At 45.7% G+C, this 18245-nt stretch overlaps 1 protein-coding gene across 1 annotated transcript; it reads left to right on the top strand.

Moving 5' to 3' along the window:
• The first annotated feature begins 493 nt into the window (after positions 1-493).
• PLPBP (pyridoxal phosphate binding protein) lies at positions 494-12918 on the top strand. Its single transcript, XM_079955225.1, has 8 exons — positions 494-638; positions 2941-3048; positions 4701-4736; positions 5257-5332; positions 6299-6433; positions 8263-8405; positions 8502-8600; positions 10804-12918. Exons 1-8 carry the CDS (start codon positions 543-545, stop codon positions 10939-10941), a joined length of 831 nt encoding a protein of 276 aa, XP_079811351.1. The 5' UTR covers positions 494-542; the 3' UTR covers positions 10942-12918.
• The last annotated feature ends 5327 nt before the right edge of the window (positions 12919-18245 follow it).

Genomic DNA, 18245 nt, shown 5'->3' with positions numbered 1-18245 from the left:
GAATGGAGTATCCTGGTGGGAGGGTTTCATCTCTGGACAGTGGTATTCCTACTAGCTGGTGCTATGCAAATCTTCACAACAGCCCTGTGAGGGGGTTCAGAAACAGCTGCCAGTGCGTGCACGGCGCTGCAGGTAACGAATCCCAAAGATTCCTTCCTTTGGAGTTCTGTTCTGGACTGATCCACGACGCCTCTGGAATTCCTGCTCGAAAAACACCCCCTCCTCTTGGGAAGCATTCGCTGCTGCGATCACTGCGCCAGCGGCGCCTCCCGCGCATGCGCTCTGGGAGAAAAGTATTCCCCCCCTCCGCTTCCCTTCCCCCGCAGCGGCTTTTCCCTCGGCCGCCCTGAGCTGCGGGTCCCCGACCTCTCCAAAATGGCCGAGGGCCGAGCCCAGCCCGCAGGCCTGAGCCCGCCTCCTCCGGGCCCCACCTCCGATCCTCATTGGCCAGCCGAGCAGAGCTTGGAATGGCGATTGGCTGCCTACGAGAGGGCTGCGTGTGTGGCGGAAGCCCGGCCCAAGATCCGCGGCGCGGCTGAGGAATGTGGAGAGCGGGGATGGCTGCCGGGGAAGGCCTGGGACCGGCGCTCAGGGCAGTCCAGGAGCGGGTGCAGCAGGCGGCGGCCAGCAGGCCCAAGGTGCGAAGCGGGCGGGCGGCGGCGGCCGGGCGGCTCCTGCCCTGGAGGCGGCGGGTGGGAGAGACCTGGCGTGGCCTGCGGATCGCTGCTCGCTGCTGCTGTTATTAATAGCCTATGTATCTTTTAACGCGAATAACTTATTACTGGATTTCCCCCCCTTTTTTTTTTAGGAGCATAGCCAGCTGCCTTTTACCAGATCAGAATTTTGGTCCACCTAGTCTAGTGTTTCCTGCACTGACTGGCAGCAGCGCCCCCCCCCCCCGCGCATAGCCTTTTCAGCAAAGGCCCTCGGCATACATAGAGGGGGGGGACGCCTGAGGGTAGCACACAGGGAACGGGGAGGCATGCAAGGAGGTAGTCGGGTCGTGGATCTCATGCACGATGAATGTTGATTGTGATCTAGAAAAAGAGGGGTGGTTGGCTTCATATTTTTCTGTTGCAACAGAGTTCCCTCCCCTCCTAGCAAGGAGGCATGAGAGACCCAGAACCAAGAAGAAACATCTCTTTTAAGTGGTTGCATTTTGGCGTGGAGAAGGAGGCCAGTCCCTTCTACAAACAGTCAGAAATTACATCCCACCTAAGGTGGGGTTACTGTGGCTCAGGCAGGCCAAGGTGTGATATTCCTGAGGATTTAGCAAGTTTCACATAGTTCCAGACACAGTTTACACAAAACATTAGCATTTAATAGGACAATCAGGATGGCTGTTAGACATCCCTCAATGCAGAGCATCTGGGCAAACAATGACAATTAATACAAAGGAGGTTAGTAGATATAGGAGAGGAATCCCTTCAGGAACTCCCCCTGATTGCTATCTGAGTTCTCAAGCAAGGAGGGTTAAGGAGGCAGAGGAAATATTTAGGAGTCCCAAGATGACTTTTGGATTGCTCTCCTGCACTATTTTAGACATGTGCTTTATATACCTATGTATGTGTGTTTACCTTGTGCAATTATCAAAATTTATTCTATGTTTGAGACCATAGAATTCCTACAACAATTATGTTCTCCATCAGGTCTCAGATCGATCCCCCTTGGAAGTGATGGTTGAACTCTTAAGCAAAAACACCTGCAAATGACACCTCTGGTAGCCAAATCTGCTCTGGCAGCGTTACATTAACGTGTGGCAATTTTATGCTGTGAATCATAGACTCGCGCTGCAAGCTCATAGAAGAAATGTCTTGCTTTTTGCCCTCTGTTGTTCCTTGTGAAGGCCTTTGACCATAGACAGTGAACTGAATGGAATTGATTGACTGGCAGCAGCACTCCACATTCCTTGCCCCTCCTGGAGATGCTGGGGAATGAGCCCAGGGGCTTTGCAGGTGAAAAAGCTGCCCTGCCATTGAGCTGCTGTGTCCCCTATGCAGTCCTGCTAAAGTGGTGGGATGCAGAAGAGAGGACAGGACTCCTGTACCTTTCAGTAGATGTGCAAAAGAGGGACTTGATGCACAGCAAGCTATACCTGCTGAAATTCACTCTTATACACATCTGCTCAGCATGCAGGAGCCCTGTCCTGTTCTGTATCTGCCCTCATCCCAGAAATTCCTATAAGCAATTAAGTAGGGAATAATAATAATAATAATAATAATAATAATAATAATAATAATAATAAATATTATTAAAATATTATTATTAGGGATTAAGCACCACTGAATACAGTTGGACTTTCTTCCAGGTATGTATGTTCACAAAGCAAGACTCGGGATCTCTTTGAATCATTAAGTCAGAACCAACGTGCCTTAAGAACCGTGAAAAGTAAATGCTGTTAAGTTCAGCGGGGCCTCCCAGGGCAGCAGCTATGGGATTGCATTCAAAGTTACTCTAATTGAATTTATTATAAATAAAATAATTGAGGTTGGAAGCCCAGCTTAGGGCAGATTCACAAACGGATGTGTTGTTGTCGGTTGCTGCTGTTGTGGATAGTCATTTGGCTTGTCTTAAGCTTTGTGTTCGCGTTGTCATAGTCAATACTTATTGCATTTCATACTCATTTAGCCTCGTTTTAAAACGTTTTTCCTCCCTCTCACTTCAGTATTCAATGCAGTGAACTATTAATCCATGGAAGCTTATGCTATAACGTGTCTGTTAATCTTTAGGAACCTTTGTGTTTTTCCCACCTTAACTCAAAACAGAACATATGAACTTGTCTCCCTTAAAAAACAAAGTTCAAGATGGATGTGAGATAATATGAAATCTCTTATCAGTGCCTGTTGGCCTGGGATAAATATTTCCCATGTTCCAGTCACAGAGTTGTGAGCGTCCCCATGTACACTTGGCCACTGACCATTTCTTTCTTTGCAAATACAGGGATTGCCTGCTATACAGCCTCGCCTTGTAGCTGTCAGTAAAACGAAGCCAGCGGAAATGGTGATTGAGGCCTACAACCATGGGCAGCGCAGCTTTGGAGAAAACTATGTGAGTGTCCTCTCTGTTTCCGCATTGCTTGGGTTTCAGGACCAGAAGGAAATAAGGCCTGAAGCTGCTGACATACTCACAAAAGGAGCTCATATTTCATTAGTCCCGCATCACCCTGGAGAATTGTGGCATAGCTGGGGAGTAAACGTTACAGAGACAACTTAAGTGGCTTTAAAAGATTCGCAAATGGGGAGAAGGCGGCTGCTCTCAGGTCACGCTTTCAGGCTTCTCATAGGCCTCAGGTTGGCTGCTCTGAGAGCAAGGTGCTGGGTTAAGTGGTCTGATCCATCAGACTCTTCATATGATCCTAAATTTGCTAAACTGAAACTTTGAAAAATAAGGGACACTTCGTGTCTGTGAAGGAAGAAGACAAGCCTGGCTCACGCATGAGGCAAGGTGAGGCGACCACCTCAGGCAGCAGGATCTACAGGGATTTGGCAATTGTATTCCAAGTGTGGTCGCATCATTTGTAAAAAGGCAATGTGATATTGGAGGTTCGATTGTCAATTCCTCTGCCAGAGAGCTTGGAAGTCACCGTTTTCACGGCTGTTGTCAGCCTCTTCCATGATGTATACCAGCAAGGTGCAATCTGATGTCATGAAGGCAGGCCTGAAAGGTTGTGACAATAGCAGAGATAACTCTGGATCTGGCCACATTCCCACATTCTCATTTATTTCAAAATGGCTTCTGGAGGTCTTTAAAATGTAAGCTAGACCTGCAGATATCAGTTTGCTCATCACTATGCAGCAGTAATGTTATATTACGGCTGGTTAATTTGAGTTGCATATGAGTGGACATGGGGAAATAATTGCACTAATGTTGGATACAGGGGCATCAATGTGGTTTGAAGCAGTTTCTTGGACAGAATAACTGTGGGAGCAGTTGGCAATCTGACGCATGACTTTGTACGCAAGAATAGTCTCTATTAGCAGTTTTACAAATGGATATCGCCTCTCTTGTAAAACGCTGCACATTAACCCTTTTGCCTTCTGTTGAGGCATAATTGGAACTCACTGTCTTAATGCCATGCACATTTGCTTGTAATGTTCACCCATGGTTTGACATCTCTTCCTCCTCATGCACTTCCCTATCTCCTTTGCAGCTTGGAAGGACTTCTGCTAAGATTAGTTTTACTTAAAAAAAAAAAAAAACTTGGCTTAGTGTTAATGTTTGAACTGGGAATCCTTCTTTAAGATTAACTCTGGTGAGTTTTATAGCAAATCAGCTTCCAGCCTTTGATTATGAAACTGTCATTGTTTTAAACCAGGACCCCTTGTTTGAATGCACCATTAAGTCATCATTCTTTTACTGTGAAACTAAGCGTGGCAAAAGTCTTCCTCCTGGTCACATGGGAGGAGGATAGGGGAGGAATGTTGTCCTTAGTCCATGTTGCATTAAACCAAGGATGAAGAAGCTGTGGCTGTCCAGATGCTGTTGGACTACAACTCCCATTTTCCTGGACTAGTGGCCATGTTGACTAGGACTAATGGAGTCCAGCAGTATGTGGACAGCTGTCAGTTTCCCACCTCTGCAATAAACCATGGTGTTTAGCATTGCATGTGAACAGAGGCACTTGTAAGTCAAGGTGGTTGAGTTAGAGGTAAGGCAGAGCAAGCCTGGCAAAATTTAATCCATGTCTTAACTTTCTACAGGTCCAAGAACTTCTAGAAAAGGCATCAGACTCCAGAGTAAGTTCATTTTGTGTGCTAGATAAAATCCTCGTTCTGTCAAGTTGGCAGAGGCTTGTTTCAGAAAATTGAATAGTAAGCTCATGTTCAGAGAAGAATCTGTTTGCCTTTCAGTAGCTGTTCAGTTCTTTATGTATAAATAGCAGATAATCTTGGCCAAGATGCTTCTTTTTGTTGCGGAACCCCAGTCATTTGAAATAATTTTCAAGCACAGATGGCAGCCTATATGCTGAATCTGTCCCAGCAGAGGTTATTTACACTGACAGCAAACTGCTACTAAGTGTGTTAACTGCCATCAAAATAATTTTAACATTTGAGGGACCTTGGATGAGATTTGCCCCTCTCTTCTTACACAGGGACCATCCTTTGTCTTTATTATGAGCCACTTTATGACGGCTTTTTGCCTTGAAAATTGAGTTATAAATAAATAAAAGTGAAATCACCCTTCACTTGCAAGTGTTCTATGGATGCCTAGCATGAAAATGAATTTCAAATTCTACTCACTTGCCTCTGTTCTCAGATTCTTTCTTCGTGTCCAGAGATTAAATGGCATTTCATAGGCCACCTACAGAAAAACAATGTCAACAAACTCATTGGTAATAATAATTTCTTTTTGTGCTCACTTTTGGGGTGGGGGGGGCAGGGAGACAACAATAAATCCTTTGTGTACTTTGGTGGGAGGGTTGTAATGTGCTCACTTCAGTGAATGCACTACTGTTACCAGCTCTGACTTAAGGAGATCCTGATTTTGAGATGCAGTTAATTTGCACAGTGCAGGACACAGAACCAGTGATTTCTCCAAAAATTGAAATTGGGGCTTGGAGGGATTTATTTTTTCAAGGACTTAGGGGCTGCTGCTGTTAGCAAACATGGACTTGGACTATGTGGCATGCTATTATTATTATTATTGTTGTTTTAATTAAGTTTCACAGTCATGGCCATTTCATAAGATTTAGCTTAGTTTTCAGTAGGTCAGCTGCTGTACTTGCATCCTCCTGAGTTGTAATTTTGCACAACTCTGTTAATGGATCTGAATGCAATGTGGTAATCTTCAATGGTGTCTCGTATGTCTGGTCCTTCAATTGATAAACTTATTTAGTTAATTCATAAGATCAGGCAGAAGGTGACTGAGAGACCAGCTTCTATTTTTGCTATTTTTTTGCTTTTTGTATGTGCCGTGGGCAAAGGGCCCTTTTCTCCTGCTTGGTTTAGGAACAAGATGGTTTCTGTTCTCTCTTCCCCATTCTAAGATGTTGTTTTGCATTATACATTTTGAAAACGTTAGTTAAGAGGTGATTAATAATCTAGAAACCGGAAAAGAGCAAAAGGCCTTGTTGTTCAACCAGTCATCCAAAAGCAGGGCCAGCTGTCTCCCTTCACCAGTGTTGGGATATAGCCTTATGGTGCAGGGAGCATTGTGCTACTCAGGTAGAGAACGTACAGTTTATGCGAGGGTCCCTAACTTGGCAGTACAGCTCATACTGTGCACTCTGAAACTGAATGAAACTGGGATGCTTTCTGCAATGGATATTTGCTCAGATTCTTCTTTAAACGTCATCTAGCGGTACCTAACCTATTTATGCTGGAAACGGTGGATTCCCTAAAACTGGCGGACAGAGTGAACGGGTCTTGGCAGAAGAAGGGGTCTTTGGAGAAGCTAAAGATCATGGTGCAAGTGAACACCAGTGGGGAAGACAGTAAGTAGATTTGATGTTGTTCTCCCCTCTCACATGCCAAGGGTTCAGGCTTGCATTTCAGCCTTCTTTTAAAGAGCAGCACTTTCTTTGTATGATCCTCCTTCATACACGCACAAGTATGACATGTGAATGCATGGAAGGGTGATGTTGGGCTCTTTGAGGCTTCTGCGTGCCTTGCAGGACATCCGGAAAAGGAATCCTGTGCACAGGCAGCTGAATGCACTTGGCTCTTGGAGCAGTTGGGATCCCTGATTCTTCCTAGCAAGGCTGCCTTCACCACTGGAAGGCAGCAAGGTATAGTGTGTACCTCTGGTTGCGAATGGGATCCGTTCCGGAGGCCCTTTCGCAACATGAAAAGCACGCAACCCGAAGTGCCGTATCTGCACAGGTGCACGGCGCAATTTAGCGCTTCCGCGCAAGTGGTGAAACCTGGAAGTAACCCTTTCCGGTACTTCCGGGTTGTCACGGGACACAACCTGAAAAAACGTAACATGAAGCAAACGTAACATGAGGTATGACTCTATAGAGTTGGACTAAAACAGAGGAGACACAGGTGCAAATTCACCATGAAGCTGCTTGAATGACCAACAAGCCAATCGGTTTTTCTGAGCCTAACCTACCTCATAGGGTGGTTGTAAGGACAGAAGGGTCAGGGAGGAGGAACTATATATACATCACCTGAGTTCCTTGGAGGAACAGAGGGTTGGATTGAACTTTGGAGGAACCTTGTATTGATTCACACCCTTGGTGCATCTAGCTCAGTATCGCCCCTGCCACAGTGATCCATGCAACGGTCACCTCCAGGCTTGACTACTGTAATTGGCTCTCTGCGGGGCTGCCCTTGAAGCTGTCCCAGAAACTCCAGCGGGTGCAGAATGCTGCAGCAAGGCTCCTCACGGGGTCTCTGCCATGGGAGCATATTCACCCAGTGCTTTTCCAGCTGCACTGGCTCCAGGTGGAGTACAGGGTCAGATTTAAGGTGCTGCTTTTGACCTTTAAAGCCCTTCACGGCCTAGGACCCTCCTACCTACGGGACCGCCTCTCCCGGTATGCCCCACGGAGAGCCTCAAGGTCCATAAATAGCAACACCCTGGTGGTCCCGGGCCCTAAGGAAGTTAGATTGGCTTCAACCAGAGCCAGGGCCTTTTCAACACTGGCTCCAGACTGGTGGAATGCTCTGCCTCATGAGACCAGGGCCCTGCAGGATCTGATTTCTTTCCGCAGGGCCTGTAAGACAGAGTTGTTCCGCCTGGCCTTTGGCTTGGAGCCAATTTGATTCCCTCCCTCTCTTTCTTTTTTCTTTTCCTTTCTCCTCCTGCGATGAGGCTACATTTTAATATTTTAATGTTGTATTTTAATTTTGTTTTTAAGTTGTAATCATTCAACTTGTTTTTATTATTGCTTGTTAGCCACCCTGAGCCCGGCCTTGGCTGGGGAGGGCGGGGGTATAAATTATTATTATTATTATTGTTATTATTGTTATTATTATTATTAATGGCTGGCAGTGGCTTTCAAGGATTACAGACAGAGGATATTCCCAGCCCTGCTTGGAGATGCCAGGGGCTGAACCAGGGACCTTCTGCATGCCAAGCAGATGCACTGCCACTGAGCCATGGTCCTCCCCCAGAGGTTGCAATAAAAATGCAATGTATAACAAGGCAGGATAGCTCAGTTGGTAGAGCATGGGACTCTTAATCTCGGGGTTGTGGGTTCGAGCCCCATATTGTGCAGAACATTCCTGCATTGCCGGGGGCTGGACTAGATGACTCTCGTGGTCCCTCCCAACTCTTAAAATGCTATGATTAACAAATAAGCTTTTCTTTTTAAAGGTAAACATGGGCTGCCGCCTGGAGAAACCGTAACAACAGTGGCACACATCCTCCAGAAGTGTCCCAGCCTGGAATTTGTGGGCTTAATGACAATTGGCAGCTTTGGGCACGACCTCAGTAAGGGGCCCAACCCTGACTTCCAGGTATTCCTGATCTGGGGGGAAATACTCATATGCAAAGCTTGTCTTTTAAGGAAGGAGAGGGCCAAGTTCAATTGCATTGTCTTCCCTCCCCTGCAGATGTTGATATCCTTGCGTGAGGAGTTGTGCGACAAGCTCAATCTCCCCATTGAAAAAGTTGAGCTGAGCATGGGGATGTCCACAGACTTCCAGCATGCAGTAAGTCAGTCTATTGCCTTTTATTTTCTCTTTTTCTGCAGTTTCTAATCATGGGGCCTTTCTCCTTTCACTTCTTCCTCTCTCCCTCCCTCCTAGCAGAGTGTCTGGCCCTCTGAGTGAGCAACCAAGCTCATGCTGGAACATTTGAGTAAATCTTGGTTTTCCCATGTGGACAGCTTCCCTGCTTCTCATAGGCAGCGTCATAAACCCATGGACTTGGCAGTGAGCCCCATTAAATTCAATAGGACGTAACGTCTGAGTAGACATGGTCAGGGTTGCACTGATAAGTATGCTGCACGTGTCTCTCTTTGCCTTCATTTCTCTTCCATTGCTCTCCCTTGCCTGGCTTCTGTTTTCACACCAGACCCAACAGAAGCTGCTACTTCTTGTATTTAAATCCCTTCATCCAATGAAAGGTTCTTCTCTCTTCATTTTGTTCTCTTTATCTGCTCTCATGATCTCCACTGTGCTTTTACTTTTGTCCTGGCTAAGCTTCACCTATTCCACACTTTGAGTGTTTACACACCATACATTCAGCACCTAACCTTGCCATCAAGAATCCTGGAAACTGTAGTTTACCTCATAGCAGAGCCCCCATTCCCAACACCCATAACAAACTACAGTTCCCAGAATTATTTGGGGGGACCGGGTGCTTTCAATGTATGGTGTGCACACAGCCTTTCTTTCCCACTGTCCCTTTCTCTGGGATGCTCTGCCTCCCAATTTTCCCACTTCTTCCTCCTTGCAGCTGGCTTGAACTCTTACCTCTTCTTCCAAGCCTTTGACATCTCTTCCTTTCCCCATCTTCGCCTTGTGTCCTTCCTCCTCATTTATTTACATCATTTCTCCCTTCTTTTTAGATGGCAAGGTCTGTTCCTTCCTAGCAAAACTATTAGATTGTACTTACTGTATTATCACAGATGCTTGTTTTTGCAGTTCACAAAAGTGTGAATTTGTTGTAAATATTAAGATTATACCAGCAATAATGAGTCTTTTTGTAAAAAAAAAAAGATTTAAATCAAGTCTTACTGACTAGTGATTTAAATCAAAATAAATCCACCCTGGATACACTACAGAGATTCCAGGGACTAGAAAGGGAAACAGAAGCAGGAAAAAGGGACTAAGGGAGCAGCTCTTTAGGACCCCACAGAGTATCTTCATGTGTTATTTCTCCCCATGCAGCATCCAGCTCCAAAAGGAGCCAATATCCTGCCATCAACCCATTATGTCCAATTCCAATTAAATTTTTTATTGCACAGGCCATAGGCCATGACATCATTCAGAAGGAGAACAAAAAGAAAAAACAAGAAAAAAAGAACAACAATAACCATAAAAATCATCGGGCACAGGCATACAATAAAATCATGGTCACGGCTACTAAAACTATTTGTTGCATTAAATAGAATAGAATAGCAGAAGATTCTCAGGTAAGGTGTGCCAAATTAAATATTTGAATCCCCTTTGCAGTTGACCACTATTTTGTCTAGTTTCTTCCTCCTGATCTTCTTAGCTGCCAGCGCATAGAGTGCTACTTTATAAGTAACAAAGTCGTTGGTGTTGCTCAGCAGCCATTTCACCCTTTCCACCCTATTCAGATGTGTTCCATTCGTAAACGGGTTTTATAAATCGGTCTCTTGGGTCTATATATACATATACATGAGAATGAAAAATACTCTGGAACAGGGACTACATAATCGCATGAGCCCTGTTCCAGAGTATTTTTCATTCTCATGTATATTATATCTACTTGAAAAAAGAATGGTTAATGAAGAAATTACATATCTTTCTACTTATGAGTGTTGAACTAATTGGCTGATGAAGAATTCAACGAAACAGTAGTTGTTATCCGGAAACACTGTTCAGCAGAGTTCAGAGTTGGACATCAGAACTGGACATTTGCTGATTATACAAAGCTTCACAGCTTGCTCTCCGCCGGGTAAAGTCTGGCACCGTGATTCATTTAAGGACTTTCAGAGACTTCAGTTTCTTAGTTTTGATGTTTTGAATTATCATAAAGTTTTTCACATTGTAATTGTTCCTGGCCATCGTGTCGCTTTTGATATTGCTTACTCCTATTTTGCAATACAGGGTTTGGTTTGTTTACTAATTTACAAATGGGACAGCCAAGGCCTTTCAGATCAAAGTTCCAACTCCCAAAACACCCGTGATCTTTCTCCTGCTTTTTTTTTTTGCTGCTTTGCAGATTGAAGTTGGATCGACAAATGTTCGGATCGGAAGCACCATCTTCGGAGAGCGAGACTACCCCAACAAACCTTCTAGCGACAAAGTCCCGAGGGAGATTAAAGGCCAGCTGGAGAATTTGACAGTGAAAGAGCACTAACAGGAGAAGGCCCTAGCGATTCCTTCCATGGAGGGAGGGGAATCCTTTCTAATAGACCTTACTATGCACTTGACTTCCCCTTTGGGCTGACAGCTGTGGGACACCATCAGGTAATCAGAGGGCATCGCAGGCACTTCGTCACATGTAATTTTAATATTGTATATCCATAGAGATTGAATTTTTCTAAAAAAAAACCAGCAAATGGAGCACCAGTGATTGACAAGTGACTTTTGGTACCTTAGCTGAAGTGACTTTAGATAGCTGCTCTGGATAACCAGCTGACTTAAGCCCTACTAGGTCTGGGCAGGTAACATTTCCAGCTGTGAACATTACACATTTCTAATCAGAAACTTGGTTTCCCTGAGGTGGAAACCCGTCTTTGTGGGGGTGCCATGGCCATGCTCCATTGACTAAGCCCCCCTCCACCATCCCACTGAAATGCTTTATGGGTAAACTGCTGTGTTGTGTACCACCAAGCATCCTATCAGAGGCCAAGGTCATAGACCCTTTAATAACACTAAAAAGCACCTGTTCAGCATGGGCGGTTTTCTGCTTGCTACACTGTGGAAAGAGATGAGTCAGAGTGCACTTGCAAGCTTAAGCTACTGGCAGCTTTTGAGCCACAGGTTGGGAAGATTTCTCTTTTTTAAGGTTGTATTCATCCTCCGAAGACTGCTGCTACGAGTTTTGATAGTCGACTGCATATCGCTTTCTCTCTCACATTATAAAATGTCCCTTTCCCCCCCCCCCTCCTCTGGAAAATTGATGGTTGGAGTAGTTCTGCTAGGTAAAAGCAGTATGTTAGCCGGGAAATTCCCTGACTCTGCTGCTGACCTGCTGTGTGATCTTGGCCAAGTCACTTAACCATACTGTGCCTGTGTCCCCTCTATGAGAAAAACGGGGCTGACCTACCTCACGTGGGAGACCGAGAGGCTGTTGTGCCTGGAAAGTTCCTTGAAATCCCCCCCCCCCTTTCCCACACTCCCTAAACCCCACCTGCCCTGGAGGAAAGGCAATACTGCAGAGTAGAGCAGTCTCAGACAGAAGGCCAAACTGAACCTTAACTCCAGGCAGACATTCACACACTCGCCTGGGTGTGGGTGTGGCAGGACAGCTTGAGTAGCGAGCCTGCAAGTAGCGCATGCGGGAAGAAACTTTTACCCTGGGCAAATGGTGAACTCCCAGATTTTAATGCAAAGCATCCTTATCCCAGATGCTGGGTCCCAAGTGGCAGAAAGTAACGAGTTGTTTCCCCACTGTACATATCTTAAGGTTCATTTAAAGCAGCCATCACTCTTGCTTCACTAAGACCTCATCTAAGTATTCATCTCTCCTCTGCAGCATCCCCAATCGGTGAAAATGTTTACAGTGAAATCTTGTTTTGTAACTCACATGTTGACAATCTACTTCAAGGCCCAGTCTGCTGCTACAAATGACTTTAGTCCCCAGTAGAAATATACCCGGTCCTCTTTTCCCTAATAGCTTGGGAGTTTGGTGTGTCTTTGGGTTACTCCAGCGGTGTGTCTTGGGCTCAGGTACCATAGTTCAGTGCTAGGACACATGCTTGGCATGCAGAAGGTGCCAGGTTAAAGCCTTGGCGTTTCCAGTTAAAGCAAAAGCAAGTTATGGATGGATAGCATACCTGAGACCCTTGGAAGCTGCTGCCAATATTGGCTCCAGTGGGCTAGCTGAACCAGTGGTGTCACCTAATATAAGCCAGTTTCCTATGCTCCTAGCAGTGGGACTTGGTTATTCTCACCCTGGACACTGAATGTAACTGCAAAGAACAAACACCCAGCCCACTTAGTGTCCCACTACGTAGGCGCAATGCTAAATGCAGCCCAAACCTCTTCCCTCCCGCCCTGAGCTCCGCAGTGCAGTGTTTTCATGTGTGTTAAGAAATAAAACCAGTTGTGGATCAGAATACTGTACCATCTGTGCCAGTTACTAAGCTATTAAAGATGTTATTTTTTCTTCTTCTTTTGTTCTTGGTGTTGTGAATTGCAAAGGGGGAAAGGAAAGAACAGTGCCGGTGGGTTTGTGCTTGGCTGCTCAGATTTTATTGCCCTTTGAAGGCCAAGAAGCTCTTGTTCTGGAGGGATGGCGGGTGTCCAGCTCAAAATATGCTGTTCTAAAACAGACCACCCTGCTCTGGTCTGAATGCTCTCCAGGCTGCTTTTGCACTGGACCCTGGGGAACCCATCTTGCAGCAGGACCCAGTCCATTTGGTCTGGCGAGGAGGGGCAGGAGGCTCTAGTGGTCAGCAGCCGGCCTTAGAAGTTGCCTGATGACACCAGCCCATGAAAAAGAGAGGGTTGCGTAAGAGAGAAAGGGTTCTGCTCTCAAATGAGGTCATGTGCAGTAAGGAGAGTGCAAAGCATTGTGGGAGGGGAAGTGGTGGGGTGCACCTTGGAGAAAGCAGTCTGGTGGGGGTGAGTGTACGTCGGCTTCCCGTCTTCAGTGTTGCTGAAATAAGAAGAATGACACACTTGTACAACACGAGAACGGGCCTTCTCTGCAGTGGCTCCCTGTCTGTGGAATGCTCTCCCCAGGGACGTTCGCCTGGCACCTTCATTATATACCTTTAGGCAGCAGGCAAAAGTGTTCCTTTTAAACCAGGCCTTTGGCTGATTTGATTGACATCCTATGCCCTTTTAAAATGTGGGGGTTTGGGGGGGGTATTGGGTTGTTGCTCTTTTTTATTATATATTTTGTGGTTTTATTTTTTTATTTTTGTTCTGTAAACTGCTCTGAGACCTCTGGGTATAGGGTGGTATATACCGTATTTTTCGCCCCATAGGGCGCACCGGCCCATAGGGCGCACCTAGTTTTTTGGGGGGGAAATAAAGAAAAAAAATTATTTCCCCCCCCCCCAGGTGCGGGGCTGGGGTGGGGGAAGCCCGAGCTTCCCCCGACCCCAGCCCCCAGAACAGGCTGCTATCCACAAGCCGTGGGAGAGCTGCGCAACTTCGCGCAGCTCTCCCACGTCTAGCGGAGAGCTGCACGAAGCCCAAAGCCTGGGGCATGCTGAGCTTCGGGGTGCAGGCAGATCACCCACGGCTTGTGGATAGCTTCCTGAAGCCTGGAGAGCAAGAGGGGTAGGTGCGCACCGACCCCCCTTGCTCTCCAGGCTTCAGCAAATGCCTGCATTCGCCCCATAGGACACACACACATTTCCCCTTCATTTTGGGAGGGGAAAAGGTGCGTCCTATAGGGCGAAAAATAAGGTAAATTCAAATAAGAATAAGAATATTGCAAACAGCCTGGGTGTTGTTAGTGCCAGGGTAGCTCTCTCCAACAAGCTTAGGTTGATGGGAGTTCATAGAATCATAGAATCATGGAGTTGGAAGAGATCACAAGGGCCATCGAGTCCAACCCCCTGCCAAGCAGGAAACACCATCAGAGCACTCCTGACATATGGTTGTCAAGCCTCTGCTTAAAGACCTCCAAAGAAGGAGACTCCACCACACTCCTTGGCAGCAAATTCCGCTGTCGAACGGCTCTTACTGTCAGGAAGTTCTTCCTAATGTTTAGGTGGAATCTTCTTTCTTGTAGTTTGGAACCACTGCTCCGTGTCCACTTCTCTGGAGCAGCAGAAAACAACCTTTCTCCCTCCTCTGTGACATCCTTTTATATATTTGAACATGGCTATCATATCACCCCTTAACCTCCTCTTCTCCAGGCTAAACATGCCCAGCTCCCTTAGCCGTTCCTCAAGGCATCGTTTCCAGGCCTTTGACCATTTTGGTTGCCCTCCTCTGGACACGTTCCAGTTTGTCAGTGTCCTTCTTGAACTGTGGTGCCCAGAACTGGACACAGTACTCCAGGTGAGGTCTGACCAGAGCAGAATACAGTGGCACTATTACTTCCCTTGATCTAGATGCTATACTCCTATTGATGCAGCCCAGAATTGCATTGGCTTTTTTAGCTGCCGCGTCACACTGTTGGCTCATGTCAAGTTTGTGGTCAACCAAGACTCCTAGATCCTTTTCACATGTACTGCTCTCAGGCCAGGTGTCACCCATCTTGTATTTGTGCCTCTCATTTTTTTGCCCAAGTGCAATACTTTACATTTCTCCCTGTTAAAATTCATCTTGTTTGTTTTGGCCCAGTTCTCTAATCTGTCAAGGTCGTTTTGAAGTGTGATCCTGTCCTCTTGGGTGTTAGCCACCCCTCCCAGTTTGGTGTCATCTGCAAATTTGATCAGGATGCCCTTGAGTCCATCATCCAAGTCGTTGATAAAGATGTTGAATAAGACCGGGCCCAAGACAGAACCCCGTGGCACCCCACTAGTCACTCTTCTCCAGGATGAAGAGGAACCATTGATGAGCACCCTTTGGGTTCGATCAGTCAGCCAGTTACAAATCCACTGAGTGGTAGCATAGTCAAGTCCGCATTTTGCCAGCTTCTTTACAAGAATATCATGGGGCACCTTGTCAAATGCCTTGCTGAAATCAAGGTAAGCTACATCCACTGCGTTCCCTTCATCTACCAGGCTTGTAATTCCGTCAAAAAATGAGATCAGGTTAGTCTGACATGACTTATTTTTCAGAAATCCATGCTGACTATTGGTGAGTTGTGGTCCAGCAAAATCCAGAGGGCACTCCATTGGCTCCCTCTGTATTAGCGGGAAAGCATAGAAATAAGGGTACATCTTTTGCTAGCCTACGCCTTTTTGTATGGTGTCCCACCTTCTCAGTCCTGAACACGTTCAAACAAGAAATACACAGTTTGTGTGCGTAAAGCCTAATAATCTTAAGAAGGTGGCTAGCTTATTACCCTCCAGATGTTCCTGGACTACAGCTTCCATCTCCCCTGACAATTTGTCATGCTGACTACAGCCAAAGGCAGAGTCCAACAACATCTGGAGAACTACAGAGTAGCCACCCCGTTTTGTCAGACTTTCAGGGAGTAGGACAGAGCCGCTCATAAACTGGGCACTAGGTGGCAGAGTTTCCTAACTTCCCAAAGGATAATTGGATCCATCATTTAGGTTAGGAAAAGATGGGCTTGTGTGGGAACTTGCTACAGAAGAGAAGGGAGCTGGACGAAAAGTAACATCTCAAGACTGACCAGTACATTTGTTTTGCTTCCTAGTCTGTCCTTTTAAAATGCAGCAAAAGTCGGAGTGCTCAGTTATCCATTCTTCCATCTGCTTTGGAGGTCATTGTGACTTATAGTCAACACAAACACATTTTTTGACAGGTGGCACTTGTAAAGGTGCAATTAATATCTCACCTTGCACTACAATCCTGTTCCAGCCTTTTCACATATGCTGGCCAAATGGAAAGCAAAAACTCTTCAAGTTATTCTTTTAATCCAAGACTTCAGAGCACCCTTTGTTACCAATGCCTGGAACGAACTGTTTCTTCAGTGTGTTATATAATCCGCAGGCCAAGCTGAAAGTGCAAGTCCTAGCTGTCTTGCCAGTGGCTTGAAGTAATAAGATCCACTCCCAGCTACTCTTCAAATCTCAGCTTTGAAAAGCCCACATCTGATGCCTCCAACCAGAACGTAAGATGCAAAGAACGTCGTGTCATAAGCAGGTTGCCCACAGAACAACAAGCTCTGAAATATTGCAGCAAATGAGCAGAAGTGGGAACAAGGTTTGCTGTCCTCAGGCCCCAAAGTGACCTTTGGGGACTTGATAATGCCTGCCTTGCAAGAGAAGCAAGGATTAGAAAAAGCCTCAGATTCTTTTAAAGTCCCAGCTAGAGAAGGTTTACATGCTTCTCCCACCCACGGCTTTGAAGGCTGCCTTTTGAAAGTGCTGGAATACCCACCCATATAGTGTCTCTCCTAAGCCAAGGGACCCCTGCTGAGAGAAGTGCTTCTGCCCCCATCAGCCTGGTTTTAGCCTGGTTCCAGTCAAATTTAGCTTGCATTGTCTCCCAAGACAGAAAGGTGCCAACAACCAGCCAATAGCAACTTGGTGGAGGCAGTGTTTTAGATTATTTTGAAGGGGAAAGGTTTAAGTGTGCACACACAGCACTATGGCCATAGCAGCATTAAATGTTGGAAACTGGCATTTGCTTTGAAGTTTAAAAAGGTGGAGAGATTCAGTAATTCATTTCCCGTGTCGTGTCCATTTTAGGCCTCGAGGGTCAGAATTAGTCATAGCACCAGTACAAGAAACTAGAGTGGAATCTACACACGTATACAAAATGCCATGAAAATGATTTTTTTAAAAAACGTTTTGAAAAATACATTGAATTTGGCATAGCTCACTGTCACCATCTAGTGTCACATTCATATATTGCACATCACAACACATTTAAAACGCTTTATTTGCAGCTGTGTAGCCAAATCCTTGGAGAAGCATTAAAAACGCCAAGATTAAGAGTGGGTGCCAAAGTTCCTTCCCCCTCCTCTCTCTGCATCTCTTTTTCCTTTTGTGTGTTGTCTATTAGATTGTAAGCGAGTGGGCAGGGACTATCTTAACTATTTATTAATGAAGGGTGGTATAGAAATTCTTTTGAATAGCAGCTACTGCAGCATATGGGTAAAATGAGACTTAACCCTCTCCTCCCACGCCATGCCGCCCCTGAATACCCAAGGCAGCTGCATTCTTGTGCCAAATAGCAGCTGTGGTGGGGAAGGGGAGTGTTGCTTGGTGCAAGAGGAAGGGTTAAGCTCTTCCTCCCAGGTCACACTGGCTGTGATCCTGACACACACCCTCCCCATGACTGCTATTCAGAGTTTCAAACAGACCCTCACATTGCTGTACGACGACACAACATGTAGCTTGGCCCAAAGGCTCACATAGCTCTCCAGAACTTCTGAAGAATTTAACTCCTGATCTTTCACCATGTTGGCTGGAGTTGATGAGAGCTGGAATCCAACAACATCTGGAGGGGATCCCATTGATTTTCCCTGGGATCTGTGTACCTCGGCAGTGTATTTAATCCTGTGTAGGATGAGGAAACACAGGCAGCATATACAATACGAGCTGCACTCAAAGCACACAACTTCCCCCAGTGAATCCTGAGAACTGTAATCTGTTAAAGGGGCTGAGAACTATAGCATTTTGATTGATGGATTCGATTTATTATATTTCTATGCTGCTTACATTCAAATGAATCCCAAAGCAGCATGCAAACAGTAACATGGTAGAGCAGAACAGAACATCACAAATGCAGCATAAACCCTACAGAAAAATTAACAAGCCATCAGTGGAACAATTACAATCTATAAAACACTGTTAGCAAAGCAACAACTAAAAGAAATCACATCACAATTAAAGCAAAAGCCCTAAGAATAACAAACCAACACGGCATTTTTATAATCTATAAAACAATATTAAC

Source organism: Podarcis cretensis (assembly GCF_951804945.1).
Source record: "Podarcis cretensis genome assembly, chromosome: 15".
In the NCBI taxonomy this organism is placed as follows: Eukaryota; Metazoa; Chordata; class Lepidosauria; order Squamata; family Lacertidae; genus Podarcis; species Podarcis cretensis.
This window is presented reverse-complemented; position numbering and strand designations above follow the sequence as displayed.

What these genes read in the sequence shown, in the direction of transcription:
- PLPBP (XM_079955225.1), top strand. Translation starts at nt 543, where the DNA reads ATGTGGAGAGCGGGGATGGCTGCCGGGGAAGGCCTGGGACCGGCGCTC. An exon ending in AAAAGGCATCAGACTCCAGA is followed by an intron (nt 4,737 to 5,256) that starts GTAAGTTCATTT and finishes CTCTGTTCTCAG; the next exon opens with ATTCTTTCTTCGTGTCCAGA. An exon ending in GGCCCAACCCTGACTTCCAG is followed by an intron (nt 8,406 to 8,501) that starts GTATTCCTGATC and finishes CCTCCCCTGCAG; the next exon opens with ATGTTGATATCCTTGCGTGA.